We start from the raw sequence: 22,111 nt of genomic DNA, 5'->3' as shown, positions 1-22,111 counted from the left end.
ATCTTAACCCAAATTGAGTTTGGGATTGAAAAAACCTAAAACAAGCCCAACATGTATATTGGGAACAATTATCCAACCTTGTCCAAAATTTGGGTTGGGTTTGGGTCAAGTCAGGTCAACTTGTGAAGTTGCACTTGTGGTTTTATCATTTATAAGGATGACAATGGGATAAATTTTTTCAAATACCTGTTCACCTTTGCCCATAATTGGACAAGTTTGAAATTTACATAAATTGATTTAGGATTGGTTTGAAATTCTTTTTAAAATCGAAGATGTACTTGGGTGAATTCAAGTGTTGCCTTATCTCGTTCTACCATACCCCTATTATACATATTTAATTTAATTTATTTTTTATTTTTTATTTTTAATATAATTATAATAATAATAAAAAAAAAAAGTTAAAAATTTATCCAAAAAAAAAAAAAGACGTTCGCATAGCTTCGGACCGTTTAATTTTATTAATGGACAGGATGGGAATTTTTCGAAGAAACGGGTCGGGGTTGGGATGGGACTATCCCTAATATCATATTCCACACTAGCGTTTTTGCTTTGGGTTTATTCGGTATGTGGGTGATGAACCCACGTTATATCCGAGCTCCACCCTCGTTTGTTTCCCGCCTGTTAGTTTAGCAATCAAAGCAAATGGCACTGCAGATACCCAAGCTGCCCACAATCTCACGATGTTGTTCTTCAACCTTGTTTTTCTTCTCCAAATCGACCTCTCCTGTAAATGGTACTTTTTCCCATAAATTCCCTTGATTTTATTCAGCACTATGGGTTTTGTTTCTGGGTACTTTGTTTTATTGCCGAAATCCATACTGAATATCAACCTTTCGTTGGATTTTCAGCCAGCTGGGTCAGAACCCATCTGCGAAGTTCCTTTAGAAGCTTCGCTACTACCAAGCCAGGGAAGATTCAACCACTCAAGAAGTATGTTTTCTAGAGCTTCGTCCTAAAAATGTGATTTTTTTTTATTTTTTTGTGGGTTTTTGATAAATGATGGGATTGATGCAGTCATGGAGACTCTTCTAATCTAAAAAATACAAATTAATTACATGGGGGAAACCTTCTTCATTGGAACATGCCATTGTCTCCATTTGGGTATATAGTCATTTGATTACCAATGAACGATTAACAAAATTGAAAAGCAATTTTTTTTTTAAATTTAATTGGAGGCCCAAATCAATTATTTGGGCACGCCTCTTCCTTCTTTTGCAGTAAACCCCATGTAAAGGTGTGATTTTTTCTTTTTTTTAAAGTGGCAGTTTGTAACAGTTCCATGGGTTTAGATTGTGCTGATAAAAGAGGTGGTGTTGGTGATTTTGTTGGCGGTGGTGGAGGTAGTGCTGGCCGCAGTTGGGGTTTTATAAGTATTCATGAAGATGTTAGCTTTGTATGTGTGGAAGAAATTAATATGTATATATTGACTATGGTTGTGATAATGGAACCGCGGAATTGTAGTTACGGTGGTTCAGATTGAATTGTATTTCTGGTGTTGATGGAGCAGCTGTTAGTTGTTGATGTTGGCAACAATGGCAAACTCTTCCTATGTTCATTACCCAACATGATTTTTATTTTGATGTTTATTTTTCTCTTTTGGTGGTTTCCAAAGCAAAATGGTGCCTTATTGATGCAATTCAGAGATTACAGATGAGGCTATGGATTGGTTTGCATAATACATTGCAATTTCAATAACTTCTTTTGTATTATATCAAGGCGGAAAAGATGTGTTGCCCTGCTGGATCAGGCAATCACATATATGTTATGGAAACTTTTGGGGACGATCTGTCCAGTTTGTATACCAGCAGATTCTTCATCGCTAAGATGAGCCTTTCTGTTCGCTTCTTTACCAGCTAGGGGCGAACGAGAAACCACTATTGATTAGAAAGGAATTGCCATTAACCAATAAATTAGTGATGATTAGTGACAGATCTGTTTTCCATTTTCATATACGCTTTTACCACACTGTGTACTGCTATTTGCATTTTCAGGAAAAGGAGGCTGGATGAGGTATGTCTTGAAAGATTTCAGCAATACAGCCGGACCTTCATACAGTCATGGATTTTACAAGGTACATGGTACTTTTCACTGAAAAATATCCTTTCTGTGTTTAATTTGGAGCATGCTGAGCAAATACCATTCTGCTCATCCCATAACTCATTGAATTTAAAGTAAGCATTTTGTTTTAGTGCATTCTGAAAGTTTCAGCTTTCAAGGACTAGCTCATCTTTTGGGAATTTCATGTTTAAACTAGATTGTTCATGGAACAAAACTGTAAGGAGGGATTTATGTCAGGATGTAAGCAAACCCTTTTTTTACATTTGCAATATCTTATTGCTCAGACCTACTGAAGTTAGTTGGTATTCCTTACCAGCTAGGGCAATGTCAGTTTTACACTGACTAATATTCTCCTAATTGGGCATCCTATCACTGATCAAGTATGCTCAAAAGACAAAAGCTTATTCCTTGATTTTTCCATTCAAGTTGGTTTCATTAAAATAATTCTTTGATGCTTTCTCTATTGGTTCTGTTGAAATATGAACATAAAATCCTTTTCCAACAACATTGTTAGACTAACGCTACCGTGTTCTCCTTAATGAGTAATGTGCTTTTCTCTCTCTTGCTTCATGTTTTTTCATGAAGATACTGCCACTTATTTTAGAACTTCATAAAAGGTACTGTATCTAAGTGACAACAATGTTTCAATTATTGTATCCATGTGCAAATTGATACAAGCTTGTTGATAGGCCTACAAACTGCTGGTGTTAAGATATGATCATGAAAGTTGGAAATCAGAATTTTTTATTATTTAAGACGAAAATGAGTATAATTTATAGACTACCTTCTAGATTAAAAGCAGGAAACTAAAGAATACGGTCAGAAAAAAGGAAACTAACTCTTATAATTGTGCACTAAGTTAGGAAGAAAACACCAACTACAATATTCTACAGCTGTACGGTTGATATATACTATTTTGAAAGGGGATAGATTCCCTGGTTTCCTATTGCAATGTGGGGAGATCAACCTTTGGGTTCTCCATTTCCAGGATTATTCAGAATAGTCATAATTAAAAACCATCATATTTCATCAATTCTTGGCTTTACTTATCCTTTTCTCTTGGAAAGTTAATTGTCGTTGTAACTTTTCTAATTTTGAGGTAGAAGATCTAGAAAGACTTATGTCCTCTCTTACTTGTTTGCACCTATCTCCATCCGTTCCAAATGCAAGAGCTTGGTCTTTATCATCTTCTTTAGGTTTATTTTATAGTAAAGTCTTGTCCAACCATTCTGGTCCAATTCTTTTTTTTCCTACTAATTTTGTTTGAAAATCTCAAGTCTCTTTCAAGGTCAAGTCATTTGCTTCATTAGTGGCACACAAGAAGGTAAACACCAATGACATGCTACAGTTGAAAAGACCCTACAAAGCCCTTAGTCCTCATGTTTATAAGTTGCGTAAGGAGCATGGAGAATTGGTAGATCATCTCTTCTTATATTATCCTTTGGCGTTGGAGTTATGGTACAAAGATTGGCCAAGATGGATTGGGTTCTTGAAGGAGTATTTGTGATATGATAACAATCTCATTTAAGGGATCGGGAAGCTCCAGGAGAGACCTAGTACTATGGTAAACAACTTATCTTACTTGAAAGAAAATGCTAGGATTTTTTAGGACAAGGCAAGGACTTAGAAATTCTTTGGGATACCATTCATTTTTTTACTTCTTTTTGGGCCTCTTACACTACAACTTTTAAGGGCATTCCCTTTAATGTGGTTCAACTTGATACATTATCAGTGTATAGTTCTAAGGGTGTGGGTTAGTAAGGAGAGGTTGTTATTTGTATTCACCATATGGTTTAAGGTATACCACAAATGTTTAGGTTTACTTAGTACTTTGGAGGTTCTATTTGTTTAGTTTTTGTTTGTGGGGGGATTCCTAATCCTTTTATTGTACTTTTTACTTCATATTTTAATATATTACATTGTTGTTTCAAATATAAAAAAAATCCAAGTTTTATAACACTCCCCCTTAAGCTGGTGCATACATGTTGTGTAGTTCCAGCTTGATCACCATGAAATCAAACAGAGTACTTGACAGCCCCTTCGTAAAAACATCTACAAGTTGTTGTTGTGTAGATACAAAGGGTGTTGTGATTTTTTGGGCTTCAATTTTCTCTTTGAAGTGTCAATCCACTTCAACATGTTTTGTTATATCATGTTGAACTAAGTTGTGGGAAATGCTAATGGCAAGCTTGTTGTCATGGTGAATCTTTGTTGGTTCATTGAATTCTAACCCAAGTACTTTGAGTAGACCTCGAATCCTTAAAACTTCATAAATGCATAGTAATATAGCTCTATATTCTGCCTCTACACTTCATCTAAGCACAACATTTTGCTTTTTGCTTCTCCAAGTGACCGGATTGCTCCCAATAAATGTGTAGTACCTTGTGGTTGATCTTCAATCCTTGATTGACCCAACCAATCCGCATTTGTATTTTCCTCTACATGTAACTCACCATTTTTCTTGAAGATTAGGCCTTTTCCTAGGGTAGCCTTCAAGTATTTTAGTATCCGTAGCACAACTTTCATGTGACGTTTTAGGGGTGAGTGCATGAATTGACTTACAATGCTAACCACATAAGCAATATCAAGTCAAGTGTGGGAAAGACATATCAATTTTCCAACTAGCCATTGATACCTTCCTTTGTCAACTGGAACACCTTCTAGCTCGACTCCCAACCTATGGCTTGGATCTATAGGAGTCTCGCTTGGTTTGCATAACTGAGATCGAGTGTATACTTCCTTTGAGTAACCGAGATGCCCCCTTTAAACCTTGCCACCTAGATTCTAAGGAAGTACTGAAGATTGTCAAGATCTTTGATTTTGAATTCCTTGGCAAGAAGTGATTTCACATATATATTTTTTCTTGATCACCACCTATGACAATTGTCATCCATATAAACAATTAAAATAGTAAGTTTCATTAGTGAGGATTGTTTGTAAAACAACATATAGTCTCCTTGATTTTGACAAAACCCATAAAGTTTAGAGACTTGGTAAACCTCACAAACCAAGCTCTAGGTGGTTGCTTGAGACCATATGAGGATTTTTTTTTTCAATTTACAAACTTTCCTAGAACCATTTATCTTCTCAAAACCTACTGGCAATTCCATGTACACCTCTTCTTCAAGATTCCCATGTAAAAAAACATTCTTTACATAAAAAAGATGTAGATTCCAATCATGATTTGCAGCAATGGAGAGAAGGACTCTTATGGAGCTCATCTTTGCAACTAGGGAAAAAGTTCCTTTATAATCAATATCAGAAGTTTGTTTGTACTTAGTGCTAACCTAGCCTTAAATCTCTCTATAGATCCATCCGCTTGGTACTTAATGGTAAAGACCCATTTACAACCAATAGGTTTCTTGCCACTTGACAATTCTACCACTTCCTAGGTGTCATTTTTATGTAAGGCACTCATTTCATCAAAGACAACTTCCTTCCACCTAGGATCTAATGGAGCTTCTTTAATAATGTTTGGAATAGGCTCTAGGGATAGGTTTGTGGTGAAGGCTTTATAAGTTGATTTTAATTGGTAATAAGAAATAAAGTTGGCTAATGGATGTTGGGTGTAGGTTCTAACACCTTTTCTAATAGTAATGAGAATATCTAGATTGATATCTAAAGAAGAACAAGGTTGTTTAGATTCTAGAGTTTGGAGGAAAGTTGAAGAAGATGAAGTGGAAGAAGAAGAAGGAGAAGAAATATTTTTCATACCTTTCTTTGAAGTTAAATATTTTCTGCATGAAGGAAAATTTGGGACTATAACTGGAGGATGATTATCTCTTTTCCTTCTAGTTTAGACCACAGGCGTTTTTTTCGATTTCTTTGTTACCTTCTTTAGATCTCAGAGTGTTATCCAACTGTTGCTCATGAGTATTTTATCTCCCTGATTAGTTATCTACTGTCTGCCTTGGATTTTCATTTTCAATCATTCCTCCAAAGTTAGTCTCAGCTTGTATGAATTCCAATAAAGCGAGTATTATAATGGCTGTAGGTTTATTCTGGCTGAGACATAGTAGGTTTTCTATTTTCCCTTCCTCCCCTTGAAAACCTGTCTAAATTAATAAGATGAGGTCTCAAAGAATTTTACATCCATGGTCACAAAGGTTTTCCTCGTGGGAGGGTGAAAACACTTGTATCGTTGAGTGGATGAATATTGTACAAAGACACATTTAAGGGCTCTTAGTTCAAGCTTAGACTAATCTTTCCCATGAATATGGACAAACGCTACACATCCAAATACCCGAGGAAGTAGAGACTTTCAAAAGGTCAAGGGGAACTTTAAGGTTAAGTGGTTTTTTATGGCATACAGTTTATGGGATATGTTGTTGTATGAACTACCTCTCCCCACAAAATATCAATGTTCTCCCTACTTCCCACAAGCGGTTTTTTTTTCCTCTCAGTCATTCCATTTTGTTGAGGGGTGTCTACACTTGAGAGAAGTATACAATCCAATTCTCCACCAAGTAAGGACTTAGGATAGAATTAAAATAGTCTCTCGCACTGTCTATCCTTAGAATTTGAATTTGGCTATGGAATTGGTTTAGAATTATTTTATGGAAGGCTTTGACGGTTTGAGTAGCTTCAGATTTATCTTTTAGGACATATATCGAGGTTATTTGGCTAAAACCATCAATGAAAGTAATGAACAATTTGAAACCATTATAAGTGTTTACTCTTGAAGGACCCCAAATATTATTGTGGATAGTAGAAAATGGAATTTTAGACTATTGGTTACTCAAGGGGAAAGATACACTACAACTTTTAGCTAACTCATAGACTTGAGACTGAAACTTTGAGACGTCAACATTAACAAAGAAATCCAAACACAAAGCTTTAAGAGATAAGAAACTTGGGTGACCCAATCTTTAGTATATCAACCAGATCTGCTCCTCTTTTTCTTTTAACACCTTAGCGACATATCCTAGAGCATTCTTCATAGTCTTGGAATCAAGATAATACAGTCCCTCCTCTTTGGCACTGCCAATCCTCTTTCCTGTAGTTAGGTCCAAAAAAATGCAATGAGAAGGATAAAAAATCACACGACAGTTTAGATACTTTGTAAGTTTACTAAAAAACCAAAATGGAGAATAGATAATAATTTGACTCTAGAAATTCCTTTTGAGGGTATCACCACTTCTGCATTTCATTTGAATTTCCATGTGCTTTAGGAGTATGCTTTCTCTGGATTTCTAAGCAGTCAATGTACCCAAGCAATAGGCTCTGCTGTTTTTCCTTTGTGGCTCTTGCATATGCAAGGAAATGTCATGTTTGCCTTTGATGTTGTATGAGGCATATTGAGTTGAGATTCCTATATGGTATATGCAACCCAGCCAGTCAGAACAATGCCGGTAACATCCCCTGGTGGTCGGTGCTGGTTTGGTGTTGAGTTGAAGACTTTTGAGATTAGCATAGAAGAACACAAAGGAAAAGTGAGCGGTAAGATCAGTGAAAGAGGCCCTAAGTTTTCTTCATGGGTCAAATTTGGAGGGAAAGGTTTATCTCTGCTGCTAGAAGGGGTTGAGTCATGTTGTGGGTTAAAGGAAAGAACCCCCTTCAGGAAGCTATGGTCGGAAAGAGATAGAGAATACAGTCTGGAGCTCCGAAATAATAGAGCAGGGAGATTCTTGTTTTGCATTGTAAGAGATGCGGGGAACAAAAGATTTTCACTGGCTTTTTCTGAAGGGAGAGGGTTTGTTGGAGGCTGGAAAATCCTCGCTAGTAAACTGAGAAGTTTGGGAGTCTCTCCCCTTCCATGGAAAGGAGCTCTGTTGAAAAACCACTTACCTTCTCAAGCTTCACCCAGCAGTAGTGTAGTCAGAGACACATCTCCTCTTAGGGATTGCCCCGCGCCTCGAGATGCCATCTGGCTAGAAATGGAGAAAGCAACTCTGGATAGGAACAAGGAATTGCTGGGCAGATGCCTTGTGGGCTCTTGGGAAGGAGACTCTGATCGTCTTCCGGACCTCGTTCCCTTCGGGCCGTGGACGAAGAACTCATGGCTCTTGGAAGGGAACCTCTGGGTGTCAAATATGAGAGCAAATCTCTTGCTTCTGGAGTTTGAATTTGAGGACGAAGCAGAGAGGGTGTTTAACTCAGGGTCGAGATGCTTCAGAGGAAGAAGCTTCTCCCTAGAAAAATGGAAGCCATCTGTAGGATGCCTTGAGGGTGTTAGAGGGGATGTGCGCCACGTGTGGGTCAGAATCTTAGGCCTTCCTCTGCATCTCTGGGACAGAAGTCTCTTCAAGAAGTTTGGAGACGCTTGTGGGAAGTTCGTGGCTGTGGACGAATACACTGCTGATCGCCGGAACCTCAAGTGGGCCAGAGTCCTCGTCGAAACCAGAGGCTGGCAACACCCAAGTTCGCTGCAGGTGGTTGCCGGCCCCTCATGTTTTGCTCTTCAACTCTGGTGGGAAGAAGAGCCCTGCTTCTCCCCCGTGATCCCCTCCCATGGGCCTGGTGTTTGGAAGATTGGGGAAGACGAGGTGGCCCCTTCACGCGCTAAGGGGAGCGTGGACTCCCGGCCCTCTTCCACAGTCCTCCTGCAAACTGTAAAGCTGCCCTCGCCGGCCTTGGGGAGTGGTGCCCCTACCTCGGACAAGACAGGAGCAGCTGCTACCTCTTCCCGCGCCCACGAAGTTGAGACGGGCCGGCATCCCCTGTCCCTTGCCAGTGATTTGGAGACGGGCCAAGGTATGGGCGCCTTGGCCCATTCGGGCCTGGCTTGTGGCGTTTCCTTTGGGCCTGGGCTAGGGAAGGCACAGGTCTCAGCCTCTATGGGGTCTCCCCCTAAGCCCCCCGATCCAGTCCATTTAAAGGAATTTGGGCGTGGAAGCCCTAAGTGCTTGTCGAGCCGAAGGAGAGAAGCCCCCGCTCCGGCTCTCACCTTCGCAGAACATCCCCAGATGAAAGCGTGGCCCCGTTTGGACATGCCGACGTCAGCGACCGAGCCTTCCCTCCCCGGCGAAGCTTGCAAAATTCCCCAGAGACATGCGTCGCCCCCTTTGGATGCGTCGATGTCAGCGATTGAGCCCTCCCTCCCCGCCGAAGCTCGCAAGACACCCCAAAGGCAGGCGTCGCCTTTTTCGGAAGAATCGCCGCCTGTGAAGGAGCTTTCCTCTCCTGTCCAACCTCGCAATCCACAATGTACTCCTTCTCTACCCTCGATCTCGTCGAAAGGGGAGCCATCCTCTTCTTCTACTCCATTCTGGGTTTCGGGGCTTGAGAGGGGTAAGGGTCGATGCTCTAGTCCGTGGAAATTGACGACAAGGGAAGAGGAAGCGACGCCGAACCCTCTATCCATGATGCTCAGAGATGGGACGACAGTGGTTCTGAAGGAAGCCCCAAGCTCTGATCCGGAAATTGATGTGGCGAAGTAGAAAGACCTGTCGGTTGCTCATCCACGCGAAGAAGGATGGTCAGATGAGGAGCTCTCCAAGCTTTTTCATTTTAGTAGTGTCTTGGGAATGCCGGTTGAAGGGCATGAAGTAGAAATTCTGGCCTTGCTTAAGAAACTGAAGCTGAGGACTGGAAATAACTCCCTCTGCAAGAGAAGAAAGAAGAAAAAATCTTGCACCACCCGCTTTGAAAGAGAGTTAAAAAGATTGGAATGCTCTGTTAGTTATGGGGAGACATCCGGGATAACCAAAAGATCCGGTCATAACTCCTGGGATTTGATTCCAGTTGATTAATGAGAATTAAAATTCTCTGTTGAAACGTCCGAGGGATCAATGATTGTGAAAAAAGAAAACTGATTAAGGGAGTGGTGAGGAATCAAAAACCAGATTTGGTTTGCCTCTTGGAGACGAAGGTGAAAGATGTTTCTCTGCAATTGGTTAAAAGTGTGGGAGTAGGAAGATTTCTCAATTGGGCTTCAGTGGACGCCAGGGGTGCGGCAAGAGGCCTCCTCCTCTTCTGGGATAACAGAGTCTTGGAGAAATTAGAGATAGAAAGCGGGGAGTACTCCATCTCTGTTCGCTTTAGAAATTGCGCTGATGGATTCTCTTGGATTTTCTCTGGAGTTTACGGACCAGTGATAGGTAGTGAAAAGGAAGATTTTTGGGAGGAGCTTGGAGCCATCCGTGGTCTGTGGGAAGACCCCTGGTGCATAAGGGGGGACTTTAATGCTGTAAGATTTCCAGAGGAAAGAAGAAATGCCCTTAGACTCACAACGGAGATGAGGAGATTTACAGAAGTGATTGGGGAGCTGGGGCTGAGGGATTTCCCACTGGCTGGAGGTCCTTTCACTTGGATAGGGGGTTTGAACTCTCAAGCTGCCTCTAGATTGGACCGTTTCCTGATCTCAGACCCTTGGGAGGACCACTTCTCTGCCATCACTCAATCTGCTCTCCCTCGCTTGGTCTCTGATCACAGCCCCATAGTTCTAGAAGCTGGTGGATTCTCGACAGGCAAAAGCCCCTTTCGTTTCGAAAATATGTGGCTGAAATTAGATGGTTTCAAAGACCTAGTAAGATGCTGGTGGAATGGCTATTCAGTCGAAGGCTATAGCAGCCATTGCATCGCTGAGAAGCTCAAAGCTCTTAAGAAGGACCTTAAAAACTGGAACAAAGAGGTGGTAGGCAACGTTTCTTTTAATAGAGCAGAGGCCTTTTCCCGCCTGCAGCGATGGGAGGCCAAGGAGAATGAAAGCCCTCTGACTCCTGGAGACGTGGAGGCCAAAAACCGGGCTCTTGAGGACTACAAGAAATGGGCTCTGCTGGAAGAAACTTCTTGGAGACAAAAGTCAAGAGAAATCTGGTTAAAAGAAGGCGATAAAAATACCAAATATTTCCACAAAATGGCCAATGCTAAGGCAAGAAGGAACTTCCTGTCTAAGATAAAAGTGAATGGTGTGAATCTCTCTTCCGTGGAAGATATAAAAGAAGGTGTTTGTAGGGCCTACCAGTCCTTGCTCTCAGATTCTGGGGATTGGAGGCCTAGTATTAATGGCCTTAACTTCAAGGAGCTGGGAGAAGGCTTGGCCAGCAGCCTGGAAGTTATGTTTTCAGAGGAAGAAATTTTTGCAGCACTAAGCAGCTTTTGTGGTGACAAAGCCCCAGGCCCGGATGGTTTTACAATGGCTTTCTGGTTGTTTTGTTGGGACGTTGTAAAACCAGAGATTTTGGGTCTCTTTAGAGAGTTCTACCTCCATGGGACTTTCCAAAGAAGCTTAAACTCCACGTTCCTCTTGCTCATTCCTAAGAAGGAGGGGACTGAAGACCTAAGTGATTTCAGACCAATCAGCCTTGTAGGGAGTGTGTATAAATTGCTTGCCAAAGTCCTTGCCAATAGACTGAAATCAGTGATGGGGGAAGTGATTTCTGATTCTCAGCATGCTTTCGTTCATGGGAGACAGATTTTGGATGCTGTTCTTATCGCTAATGAAGCCCTTGATTCTAGATTGAAAGGCAACAACCCGGGCCTCCTTCTCAAGATGGACATTGAGAAGGCTTTTGACCATGTCAAGTGGGACTTTCTCATGGATGTGATGTCTAAGATGGGATTTGGGCATAGATGGATTAAGTGGATGAATTGGTGCTGCTCTACGGCTTCCTTCTCAATCCTCATTAATGGAAGCCCCTCGGGCTTCTTTCGTAGCTCTAGGGGATTGAGACAAGGCGACCCTCTATCCCCCTATCTATTCCTTTTTGCCATGGAAGCCCTTAGCCAATTGCTGTCTGGTGCAAGAAATGGAGGCTTTATTTCTGGTTTCAGAGTGGGAGGAAGAGGAAGAGAGGGGCTGATCGTGTCCCATCTCTTGTTTGCCGACGACACCTTAATCTTCTGTGACGTCGAAGCAGATCAGTTGCGTTATCTTAGCTGGACCTTCATGTGGTTTGAGGCGATTTCAGGATTAAAAGTCAATCTGAGCAAAACGGAGGCCATTCCAGTGGGGGAAGGCATTCCTATGGAGACTCTTGTGTCGGTCTTGGGATGTAAGATAGGAAGCTTACCTACCTCCTACTTGGGTCTTCCTCTTGGAGCCCCTTACAAATCTACCAGGGTGTGGGATGCAGTTGAAGAAAGATTCAGGAAAAGGTTGTCTCTCTGGAAAAGGCAATACCTCTCCAAAGGTGGCCGTCTTACCTTGCTAAAAAGCACTCTCTCTAGCCTCCCAACCTATTTCCTTTCTCTCTTTGTGATCCCCAAGAAGGTGTGCGCAAGACTTGAAAAGATCCAAAGGGATTTCTTATGGGGCGGGGGTGCCTTAGAGAATAAACCCCACTTGGTGAGTTGGAAGGCTATTTGTGCTACTAAAAAGAAAGGAGGCCTGGGCATTCGAAGTCTATCTACCTTTAACAAGGCCCTTCTTGGGAAATGGTTGTGGAGATTCGCTAATGAGAATGAGTCCCTTTGGAAGCAAATTATCTCTAGTAAGTATGACCTTCAAGAGGGGGGATGGTGCTCCAAAGGAGTAAGAGACCGTTATGGGGTGGGGGTTTGGAAGGCTATCAGAAATGGTTGGGAGAACTTTCGTTCTCATTCCCGCTTCATCATAGGGGATGGCACTAGAGTGAAATTTTGGAAGGACTTGTGGTGTGGAAATCAAGCTCTAGAGGAAGCTTTCCCCATTTTGTTTAATCTTTCCGTCAACAAAGATGGTTGGGTCGCTGAGGCTTGGGAGGAAGAAGAAGTTGGGGGAAGCTGGGGACCTCGCTTTAATAGGCACCTTAATGATTGGGAGGTGGGGGAAGTAGAGAGCTTATTATGTAAGCTTCATCCTTTGACCATTAGAAGAGGTGTGGAGGACCTGTTTCGGTGGAAGGAGAACAAGAATGGGTCCTTTTCGGTCAAGTCCTTTTATAGTTTACTTTCAAGGGACACCAAGCCCCCCTTCCCGGCTAGAACTATTTGGACGCCTTGGGTTCCAATTAGGGCTAGCTTCTTTGGGTGGGAGGCGGCTTGGAACAGGCTACTCACCACTGACCGCTTGAAGAGATTTGGATGGAGCATTCCCAACAGATGTTTTTTGTGTAAACAAGAGGAGGAAACCACAGATCACCTTCTTCTGTTTTGCGAGAAAGCCAGAATGTTATGGCTTCTGATCTTCTCCCTTTTTGGGGTGCATTGGTTGATGCACTCCTCTGTGAAAAGAAACCTCTTGGGTTGGCATGGTTCTTTTGTGGGCAAAAAAAGGGAGAAAGCCTGGAGAGTTGCCCCCCTCTGCCTGATGTGGACCATTTGGAAAGAAAGGAATAGAAGGGCCTTCGATGATATTGAGAGGAACGATCAAGATATTAAATCCATTTTTTTGTACACTTTTGTGAATTGGATTAGGGTATACATAGAGGATCACACTTTGTCGTTGATAGATTTTGTTGACTGGTTAGCCACCAAGTAAGGGTCAGGCTTGTTTGTTCTTTTGTTTTTGCTTCCTCGTATACGGTATACTCCGTGTATACCCTTTCTCTTGCCTTTTGGCTCTTAATGAATTTTCTTTACCTATCAAAAAACTAATAGATAGGAACTATATTTAGGAACATGAAGTACAAAATCAAGAGTAAGTCTTGGTGTCACTGAAATTGAACCTTTTCCAATAATAGGTACCATCAGCAACAATAACTTTTTTAGGTTTAGAGTTGGATTTATAAGAATGAAAAAAAAAACAAAAAAATTGCTCACTTGTCATGTGATTTGAAGCCCCTAAGTTGATGATCCAAGGTTTAGAGTCACAAGAAACGTTAAGAATTGAAATAGTGTTACCTGTTTGAGCAAAGAAGGATTAAGAATTGGAAGTGTTGGACGGGTCCTGAGTTTTCCCAACTATTTTTCTTCTGTTGCCACACCTTCTTTTGATCACCTTCATATTTGATCATAACTTCTTAAGGGTTAAGATATCTTGAGAACCATTATCCATCAGTAAAGATCACTAAGACAAGGAAGGGGTTCTGTACCCAAGACTCTACCCCATACGTCATCAAATTTTGGTCATAAGCCAGCCAGGAAGCCAAATACTTGGTCTGGTTCCAGCATCTCTGCCATAGTTGCAGCATCTTCAAGTGCCACCATCTCAAAATGTTGGAGGAGATCTAATTCCTGCCACAACACCATCAGAATTGATCCTGTAATGGTTGTTTTCGATTCAAGGATCTGAGCTGCATTCCCTTTCTTGGAGAGGCTTTTGTCACAGCATCCTACACCTTTTTAGCCGTTAAAAAGTACAAAAAGGGTCGACCAATCTTGGGTTTCATGGAGTTCAACAACCAAGAAATCACCATAGAATTTTCAGCGTCCCTAATTTCAAATTTTGGATCTGTTTCCTTTGTCTCTTTGACACTCCCCCAGAACATATTCCATATTTCCTTGACTCTAGGAATAATTTGGTCAATTAAGACCAGGAGAAAATATTTTCTCCATTCAAATTTTCAGTGGTAATTTGAAGGGTTGGATTTTCAAGGCTAGGATTAATTTTGACGGAGGTTTGAGTGAGGGTTGAATTGGACTCCTCAGAAATGGACAATTTTGATAGAGAAAGAGTGAATGGCAATTAAGGCCAAGGAAAAAAACATAAACCCAAAGAAAATTAGGAAAAATGAATTCCCAAGAAAAAAAAAAAAAAATGCAATTATGGTTGTGAAAGAAAGATAAACATCAGAAAAGATTCCAGATCTGATACCATAAAAGTCGGAATCAGAATTTCTTGTTACTTGAGAAGAAACATGAGTACAATTTATGGACTACCTTCTAAACTAAAAAATGGAAACTAACTCTTATAATTCTACACTAAGGAAAAAACACCAAGTACAATATTCTATAGTTGTACAGTTGATATATACAATCTGGAAGGAAATAAACTCCTTGATTTCCTGTTCCTAAAAAGTTCATGCTTTCTAACAAATCATATTTTTATTACAGGCAGTATCATACTTTTCACTAATATGTCTAAAGGTGAATATTTATTCCTAATTACAAGGATTGGAAAAGGCGACACTGGTGTTATAAGAAATAGCATTTAGGGTTTATTTGGGAGGTCTGGTGGTAGTGATCAAAATTATTTGGATCATCATTTTGTATTCAAAATTTCAAATATTTCATCTAGAATGGTTCATCACAGAAAATGGCAGTCATAGTTGCAGATATTCTTAAAATTTTAAACAGTGTCATGTCATGAAACCCTGATCTGACAACATGAGCTATAGTGATAGGTTCCATTTGTTCAGTGTCTCCATGATTTGTTCTTTCAGTTTTCAATTTCCATGTGACTTTGCAATGAGGCCATTCTATGTACAGGGTACTTCCAGAAGAATGTCCAACTTTTGACTCACTTCTGTCAACTAGGGTTTTCCTCATAGACAAACAAATATTTTATTAACAGTGCCAAACAAAGAGGAGCACCTGAAGTACATAGGTAGCATACAAAGGGCACCAAAAGGGCTCACTTCTATCAACTAGTTATGATGATAACAACACATTCAAATCTAATTTATGCCCATGATATGAAATTTCTGGATTAAATCTGAATATAGCTGTAAGCTAATGAGCATTCATGTGCCACTTTGGTCTTATTTTGATGGTCCATTGGAATGTCTTGCCCCATTGTATTTTATCATTTAAAAATTGTCGTATGAGTTATGAGCTTTCTGTTTCAAAGGTTTGATGATGGACTTGTGGTGTACACTTCATCATTTGCATCGAAATAAGTGTTTTGGAATAGGGAGTTGCCTTTAGCTGTTTGCTTCATCATTTTCATCGAGCAGTCTCTCTGCATTCTCTGACATGTCCCTGTTTCAGGTAAAGTGTTTGTGGATGGAAAAGTGGTGAACAAAGCTGGAACTCCTGTCTCAGATAAAGCTGTTGTAGAGATAATGGCTGAAGTTCCAAAATATGTATGTAGGTGAATACACCCCTTAAAAAACCCATCTTGGACTTTCTTTATATGAAATGTAGTTGTTTCATATTGCAGTAAGGCGTAGAATTTTTATTTTATTTATTTATTTTCTATTACGTGTTACTTAATCCAGAGCAGGATATAAGTTAGAGGCTGCCATTGAACAACTGGGTGTCGAGGTTAGTGGAAAAGTAGCTCTTGATTCAGGGTTGTCCACTGGAGGATTTACCGACTGCTTGCTTCAGTATGGTGCTTCATTCATCTATGGAGTTGATGTGGGTTATGGTCAGGTATTGTTACTTTTTCTCTGGATAGATCTTACAAATAGCGTGTAGAAGAAAACGCATACAAGGATTTACATAATAGGAGATTTGATTAGACAAACTCAGGTGGCAATGATCTCTTGGTTATGATCATGTTTACAGACATCCAGATGCGTTATACCACATTAGTCGTCAGTGCACATGTGATTGATGGGAGCATTGCCTGTCTGTACAGCTCCGGTTCAAAATGATTTAAATAAGTTTTTTTATTGCATCCAAGAGAATTGCTAAGTCAGCTATTTTCCTACTGTAATTCTTCCGCTCTTATGAGTTTCATTCCAATGGCAGAAAAAATTAAATAGATAAAATAAATAAGAAACCAAAAAAAAAAAAAGCGAAAGCTTCTTGAATTTTAAATAATTACTGAAAGAAATTTTATATTGAATTCAAAAAGTGCATCATGGTGTCCATGACACGGTTAGAACCAGTAGACAATTAATAAAACTTCAGTAGGGTTTCGATGACTGGGAAATTCCTCTGTTCATCTTCCTCTTCTTCTAGTATTGTGAGAGTCCTTGTTAGGTGCCTTGTTTTTTCTTCTTCCTTTTTTTTTGGTTTGTTTCCTATGTATGTCTTATTTACTCCAATATAGAACATGTTTCAAATGATGCCCAACTCCCCTAATCACCCAATTTTTTTACCTGTGCTACTATGGATGATTGGATCTTCAAGTGGTTCATGTTTGGTAATGGATGCTAATTTCTTCATCTTCATTAGGTGGCAGACAAAATTCGTCGAGATGAACGTGTCAGTGTGGTAGAACGAACAAATTTAAGATATCTTCCTGGACTCCCTCAAAAAGTTGATTTGGTGACACTGGACCTTTCATTCATTTCTATACTCTTGGTAAGCTTTCAAATCTCATTGAAGTGTCACCTTCCTTTGTTTTAGATTTTTTTTCTTTTTCTTTTTACTTTTCATTCAGTTAATCTCAGCTATTATAGTTTGATTTTTCAGCATTGTACTCAATAGACAAATTGTTGTATTTTGGAAGCAATGGTATTGCACCTTATTGGAGGATTTTGATTTGGTTTATCTAATCACATGTTTGAGAAAATGCAGTGAATTAAAGTATAAAAGAGTGAGATGAATTGAGTTAAAATCGTCTAGCATGTTCCATTGTCATCCACAACTATTGATTATTACGGCTTTGTTTTGGGCACACTGTATCGGGTGTAAATTTTCTTTTACTTATGCAGGTCATGCCTGCCGTTGTCAATGTTATGAAGGAAGAGTCAACATTAGTTACCTTGGTGAAACCTCAATTCGAGGCTCGCAGGTCCCAAGTAAGAAGCTTCCTTCTCTGTATCTCTAATTATTATTTTTTGACTCCCTTTCGTACTTCTTTTCTCAGTGAAGACGCTATTATGACTATGGTCTATGTTAAGTTCATTCTGAAAATGGATACTCGAAATTCTACAGTAGAGTAGGGATTATTACCACATTATAGAAAGTGAAGCCACCTCCCTAACTTGAGGTTGTTACTGTGACAATTTTACAACTGCTCTCTTACTGAATACCCTGGACAGTCAGTCTACATAGTTGAAGGTTAATTTGGTGAAATTGTTCTATGAGCATACTCATCTCTAGGCTTCACAACTGCTTGTGGCCATGAACCCTTTTAGTATATATATTGAAGTTTGATACTAAATATGTCTTTTCCTTGATACAGGTGGGAGGTGGTGGAATTGTGAGGGATCCCCTAGTTCATCAGGAGGTACGTAAACTTTTTATTCCCATATCTTGTTATTGGTAAATTTACTTTTCATGGCAGCTCAATGTTAAGAGAATAAGGCCTTGTTTGGTAACTATTTTCGAAAACAGTTTTTTATTCTCCAAAAAAAAAAAAAAAACTAAAAAACCCCGTTTGACAACTAGAAAACAAAAACAACTTTCTATTCTTAAAGCAAAGAATAGAGTGTTTTCAGAGAACATGTTTCAATTGTCTTCACTTGTTTAAAAAAATAATTATATAAATATATAGAATAATTAAAAATAAAGCACTATATATAAGAGTTATTTTTAAAACATATTTAAAAACATAGAAAATAGGTTAAAAAACATTTAAGGTTTCCAAACAAACTTTTGTTCTACAAAGCATTAGAAAACAGTTTTCAAAAACTGTTCCCAAATAGACCCTAAGTATCTCATGGGAAATTTCCGATTTCTATTCTCAGTTATTATTTTGAATCATTGAGTTGCTGATAAAGAAACCAATAGAGAGCAAACTTGATGGATGTTATTGAGCTATGTTAGGTGAACTCTGAAGTGAATGGGTTGGACTTAATGAAGAAACTTTGAATTGAACGGGTTGGACTTAATGAAGAAACAACTAGAGGCTAGACTCAAACACATAATTTTTAAACCTTTTGAGGTCATAGTTATTAGCTTTTTAGTAAATAAGTATGACATGCTTTATTAAAATGACTTTAGGGGCCAAATTGTGTTTGGCAAGGATAGCTAGGATTACACCAGCCTGTGATGGATTTGATTCTTCTGCATTTATATTTTAAAGTTTTGTGGATTGTTTTATTTCTTTTAGCATTGGTGTGCATTGTTAGGTCTTGACTTTTCAACCTTCCATGCTTCCCTTGATGGGAGTGGATTAAAGATTGTCTATTGTTTCTCTCGAGTTTAATTTCCTTGACCTAATGCTTGATTTGGCCCTTGGGAATTAGGAGGAAAAGTGCCCGTTCGGAAACTATTCTTAAAAACATATTCCTATTTTTGTAATACGAAACAGTTTTCGAACTTCAAGAACACGTTTGGCAAGTTTTGAACTGAAACAACTTTTTGAGAATGCATTATAAAAACTTGTACAAATTTAAGTTGTTTTTTATAGAATGTTTTGGGAAGCAATTGAACAGACGGAGAATAAGCTGTGGATTTTTGCATTAAACATAAGCACACAATACCTTCATGGAGAGTAAGTTGAAAAAACTGCTTTTCATGTTTGAGTTATCAAACTGAACTTTCTTCATGAGAACTACTTTTAGAATTGTTCTTAAAAACTGGTTAATTCCGTGTTTCTAGATTCTTTTTCCTTGTGTATTCAAATCAATGAAACCACACATTGATGTTTGGCTGGTAAGAAAATTGAAAAAATATTCTGTTAATGATATTTGATTATGCAGGTTCTTGAGAGGATCATTAAGGGTGTGGAGAGTTTTGGATTTGAATGCAAAGGGTGGATCGAATCTCCTCTAAAGGGTGCTGAAGGGAACACAGAATTTCTAGTTTGCTTTACCCGGAAACCCGAGTAAATTGCAGATTAACTTCACCCATGAAAGAAGATGAAGAGTGTATTGTGGATGAGAAGACACTGGTGCAGTAGATGTGGTATCTCCACAAAAGAAAACCCAGTTACTTTTTTAGGGTTTGTGATTGCACATTGCCAGTTGTAATTTTTTTTTTTTGTAAGGGAAAGTGATTACGAGGAAAAATGACTATTGAATAATTTGTAAAATGTTTTCTTTGTTATAAAATATGAAAATTTATTGGATTATGAGAACTTATAAATGATCATCCATATTAATATTTTACTTTTCCTCGAGTATTTTGTTTATTCTCTCCCCTTTTCTTATTCTCATTCTTTTATTTTACAACATATTATCAGCATAATGCTTTGGGTATGTAGAAAAAGAGATGCTCAGGATAGAAAAAGATGAGAATTTATCTATAAGATTTCTTACAGATATCTAGTCTTATTTTCTTTAAACAAAATATGCAAAGTGGTATGTCATTGTATTTCATTTTTATTTACTATATCTCATAGCCAAAAGCTATGTAAGTCATATTTTGTATGATCAAGCCAAAAACTTGTAATTGTAAATATTTTAATCTTCTAATGGTCAGAAGTTATATAGAAATTTTTTTATAATAAGATGTTATGAAAACAATCTTTATTAATTATTACTTCATAGTCACAAGTTATGTAAGTCATATTTTATATAATCAAATTCAAAGTTTGTAATTATTGATAATATCATTTTATAATAGCTAGAAGTTAATATAGACAATTTTTTATAATAAAAAATTATGGAAATAATCTTTATTGATAATTATTTCATAGCTAGAAGTTATATATATAATTTCTAATTCTCTTATATAACCAAAAGTTATACAAAACAAAATTGTCAAATAACAACTGTGTAGTTAGAAGCTACAAAAATAATTTTTAATTTTATTATATAATCAAAAGTTATATCACAATACAATCGTCAGTTGTTTAATGTTATTGTAATATTACTCAAATTTTAATTATTCATAATCTAAAACTATATAGAAAAAGTTAATAAATTAATAATTATTAAAACTCATATCACCATAAGCTATATGAAATTTTTTTATTATAAACCTGTATTATATAACCACAAATTATATAATTATTTTTATTTATGACCCGAAGTTATGAAAATGAAAAAAATTAATATTCTTTGTACTAATCAAAGGATATGCTAAAGTTGTCAATATGAATTTTCTTATCGATAGAAGTTATAGAAAACAAAATTGTTAACTAACAATTTTGTACAACTTTAAGAAATTCATGTAACAAAAAATTATAATAAAAATATATTATAGTCCGAAACTATGATAACAAGCATGTGTATAGAAGTTAAATTTTAGGTTGCATGAAAACATGATTTCTATATTTTCAACGGTTAATATTTGAAATTTTGAACTATGAATTAATTTTTGCAAATTGATTTAGATAATAATAATATTTGAATAAAAAAATATGGATTTGTTATTATAATTGGTTTAATTATTAAAATACATTTTAGTTACTTCATGCATAAATTGTTCCACGCTTACGAAATCAAATGTGTGAGATATATAAGAAATATGTAACTTCAAACTATCTTTTCCATAATGGTTTTGTTTTGTTGTGTTATATGTTCTTATTGCTTTTTCACAACTTATTAAGTTGAGTTCTCATCAATAACTAGTATTTTTCTGTTGATTATAAGTCTTCCTCTATAATAAAATTTCTTCAACTCTATAAGAATGAGGTCTTTATGACATGTTCTATGACTTGTCATTTTAATAAAACTCTTGTCTTACTAATTATACAACATTGATAACAAATTCTATTAATATTATATTAGACAATAGAAACCTGATTAAATACTTTAAAAGAACTTATACTATGTCACTAATAGTATTTGTGTCTATACAAAGACCAACTTGGTCCTTCGGGGTAAACAATGATGCATTAATTTATTATAAAGTCATTTGGACTTACATTATAACTAGAAGTTTTTATCTAGTGACTAGTCTATTTATATACTTGAAAGATAGAATGACATGTTGTGTAAATAATCATTTTAATAAGATAATTTTTCTACTATTAAGAGGAGAAAAGTCAATTCCATAAGAACAACATAAATTATTTGAATGCATTGATTTTGACTCATCTTTATTCTTGTATTAATTAATGTGAATTGGAAGTTCAAAAAATTATTTATTTGTAACAACTTGTAAATCAATTATCAAATGCATTCATCGATGTAAAAATGGTGACAAGTTCATTTATATCGACCATGAATATTCTAGTATGAATTGATCTTCCTTAAGGACAATTAAATAATAAATCTAAGGCAAGTCTAAAGCATAGTAGGCTCATCAGCTCAAAAGATTCAATCCTCCATAAGAAGAAAACATAAGGAAAATACTTGAAAACTAAGTCATTTTAAAGAAGTTATAAAATGACTTATCAATTCTAAAAAGCCCCTAAAATGGCACAAATAAAACAAATAGCTCGTGAAGAGGATCAAATAAAACAAATAACCCTTGAAGAGATATATTGAATAAATAGGCCTTGAAGAAAAATAATAGATTCAAGACACACGGATGTTGGTCTAGTAATTGATTTCTTCTCAATTCCTACACCCAAATTTGA

General features: G+C 37.6%; 1 protein-coding gene across 1 annotated transcript; it reads left to right on the top strand.

Annotated features, from left to right (window-relative positions):
- The first annotated feature begins 488 nt into the window (after positions 1-488).
- Positions 489-19,714, top strand: LOC100254915 (uncharacterized). Its single transcript, XM_002271021.5, has 9 exons — positions 489-733; positions 849-930; positions 1,992-2,071; positions 15,790-15,892; positions 16,020-16,176; positions 16,927-17,055; positions 17,409-17,495; positions 17,882-17,926; positions 19,344-19,714. Exons 1-9 carry the CDS (start codon positions 643-645, stop codon positions 19,470-19,472), a joined length of 903 nt encoding a protein of 300 aa, XP_002271057.2. The 5' UTR covers positions 489-642; the 3' UTR covers positions 19,473-19,714.
- Positions 19,715-22,111: the final 2,397 nt, after the last annotated feature.

Source organism: Vitis vinifera, chromosome 7 (genome assembly GCF_030704535.1).
Source record: "Vitis vinifera cultivar Pinot Noir 40024 chromosome 7, ASM3070453v1".
Taxonomy (NCBI): Eukaryota; Viridiplantae; Streptophyta; class Magnoliopsida; order Vitales; family Vitaceae; genus Vitis; species Vitis vinifera.
This window is presented reverse-complemented; position numbering and strand designations above follow the sequence as displayed.

Excerpts from the sequence above, each read along its gene's own strand:
- LOC100254915 (XM_002271021.5), top strand. The coding sequence starts at position 643 with ATGGCACTGCAGATACCCAAGCTGCCCACAATCTCACGATGTTGTTCT. Across the intron at positions 17,056-17,408 it reads CATTCATTTCTATACTCTTG|GTCATGCCTGCCGTTGTCAA; the intron begins GTAAGCTTTCAA and ends TTACTTATGCAG. Across the intron at positions 17,496-17,881 it reads TCGAGGCTCGCAGGTCCCAA|GTGGGAGGTGGTGGAATTGT; the intron begins GTAAGAAGCTTC and ends TCCTTGATACAG.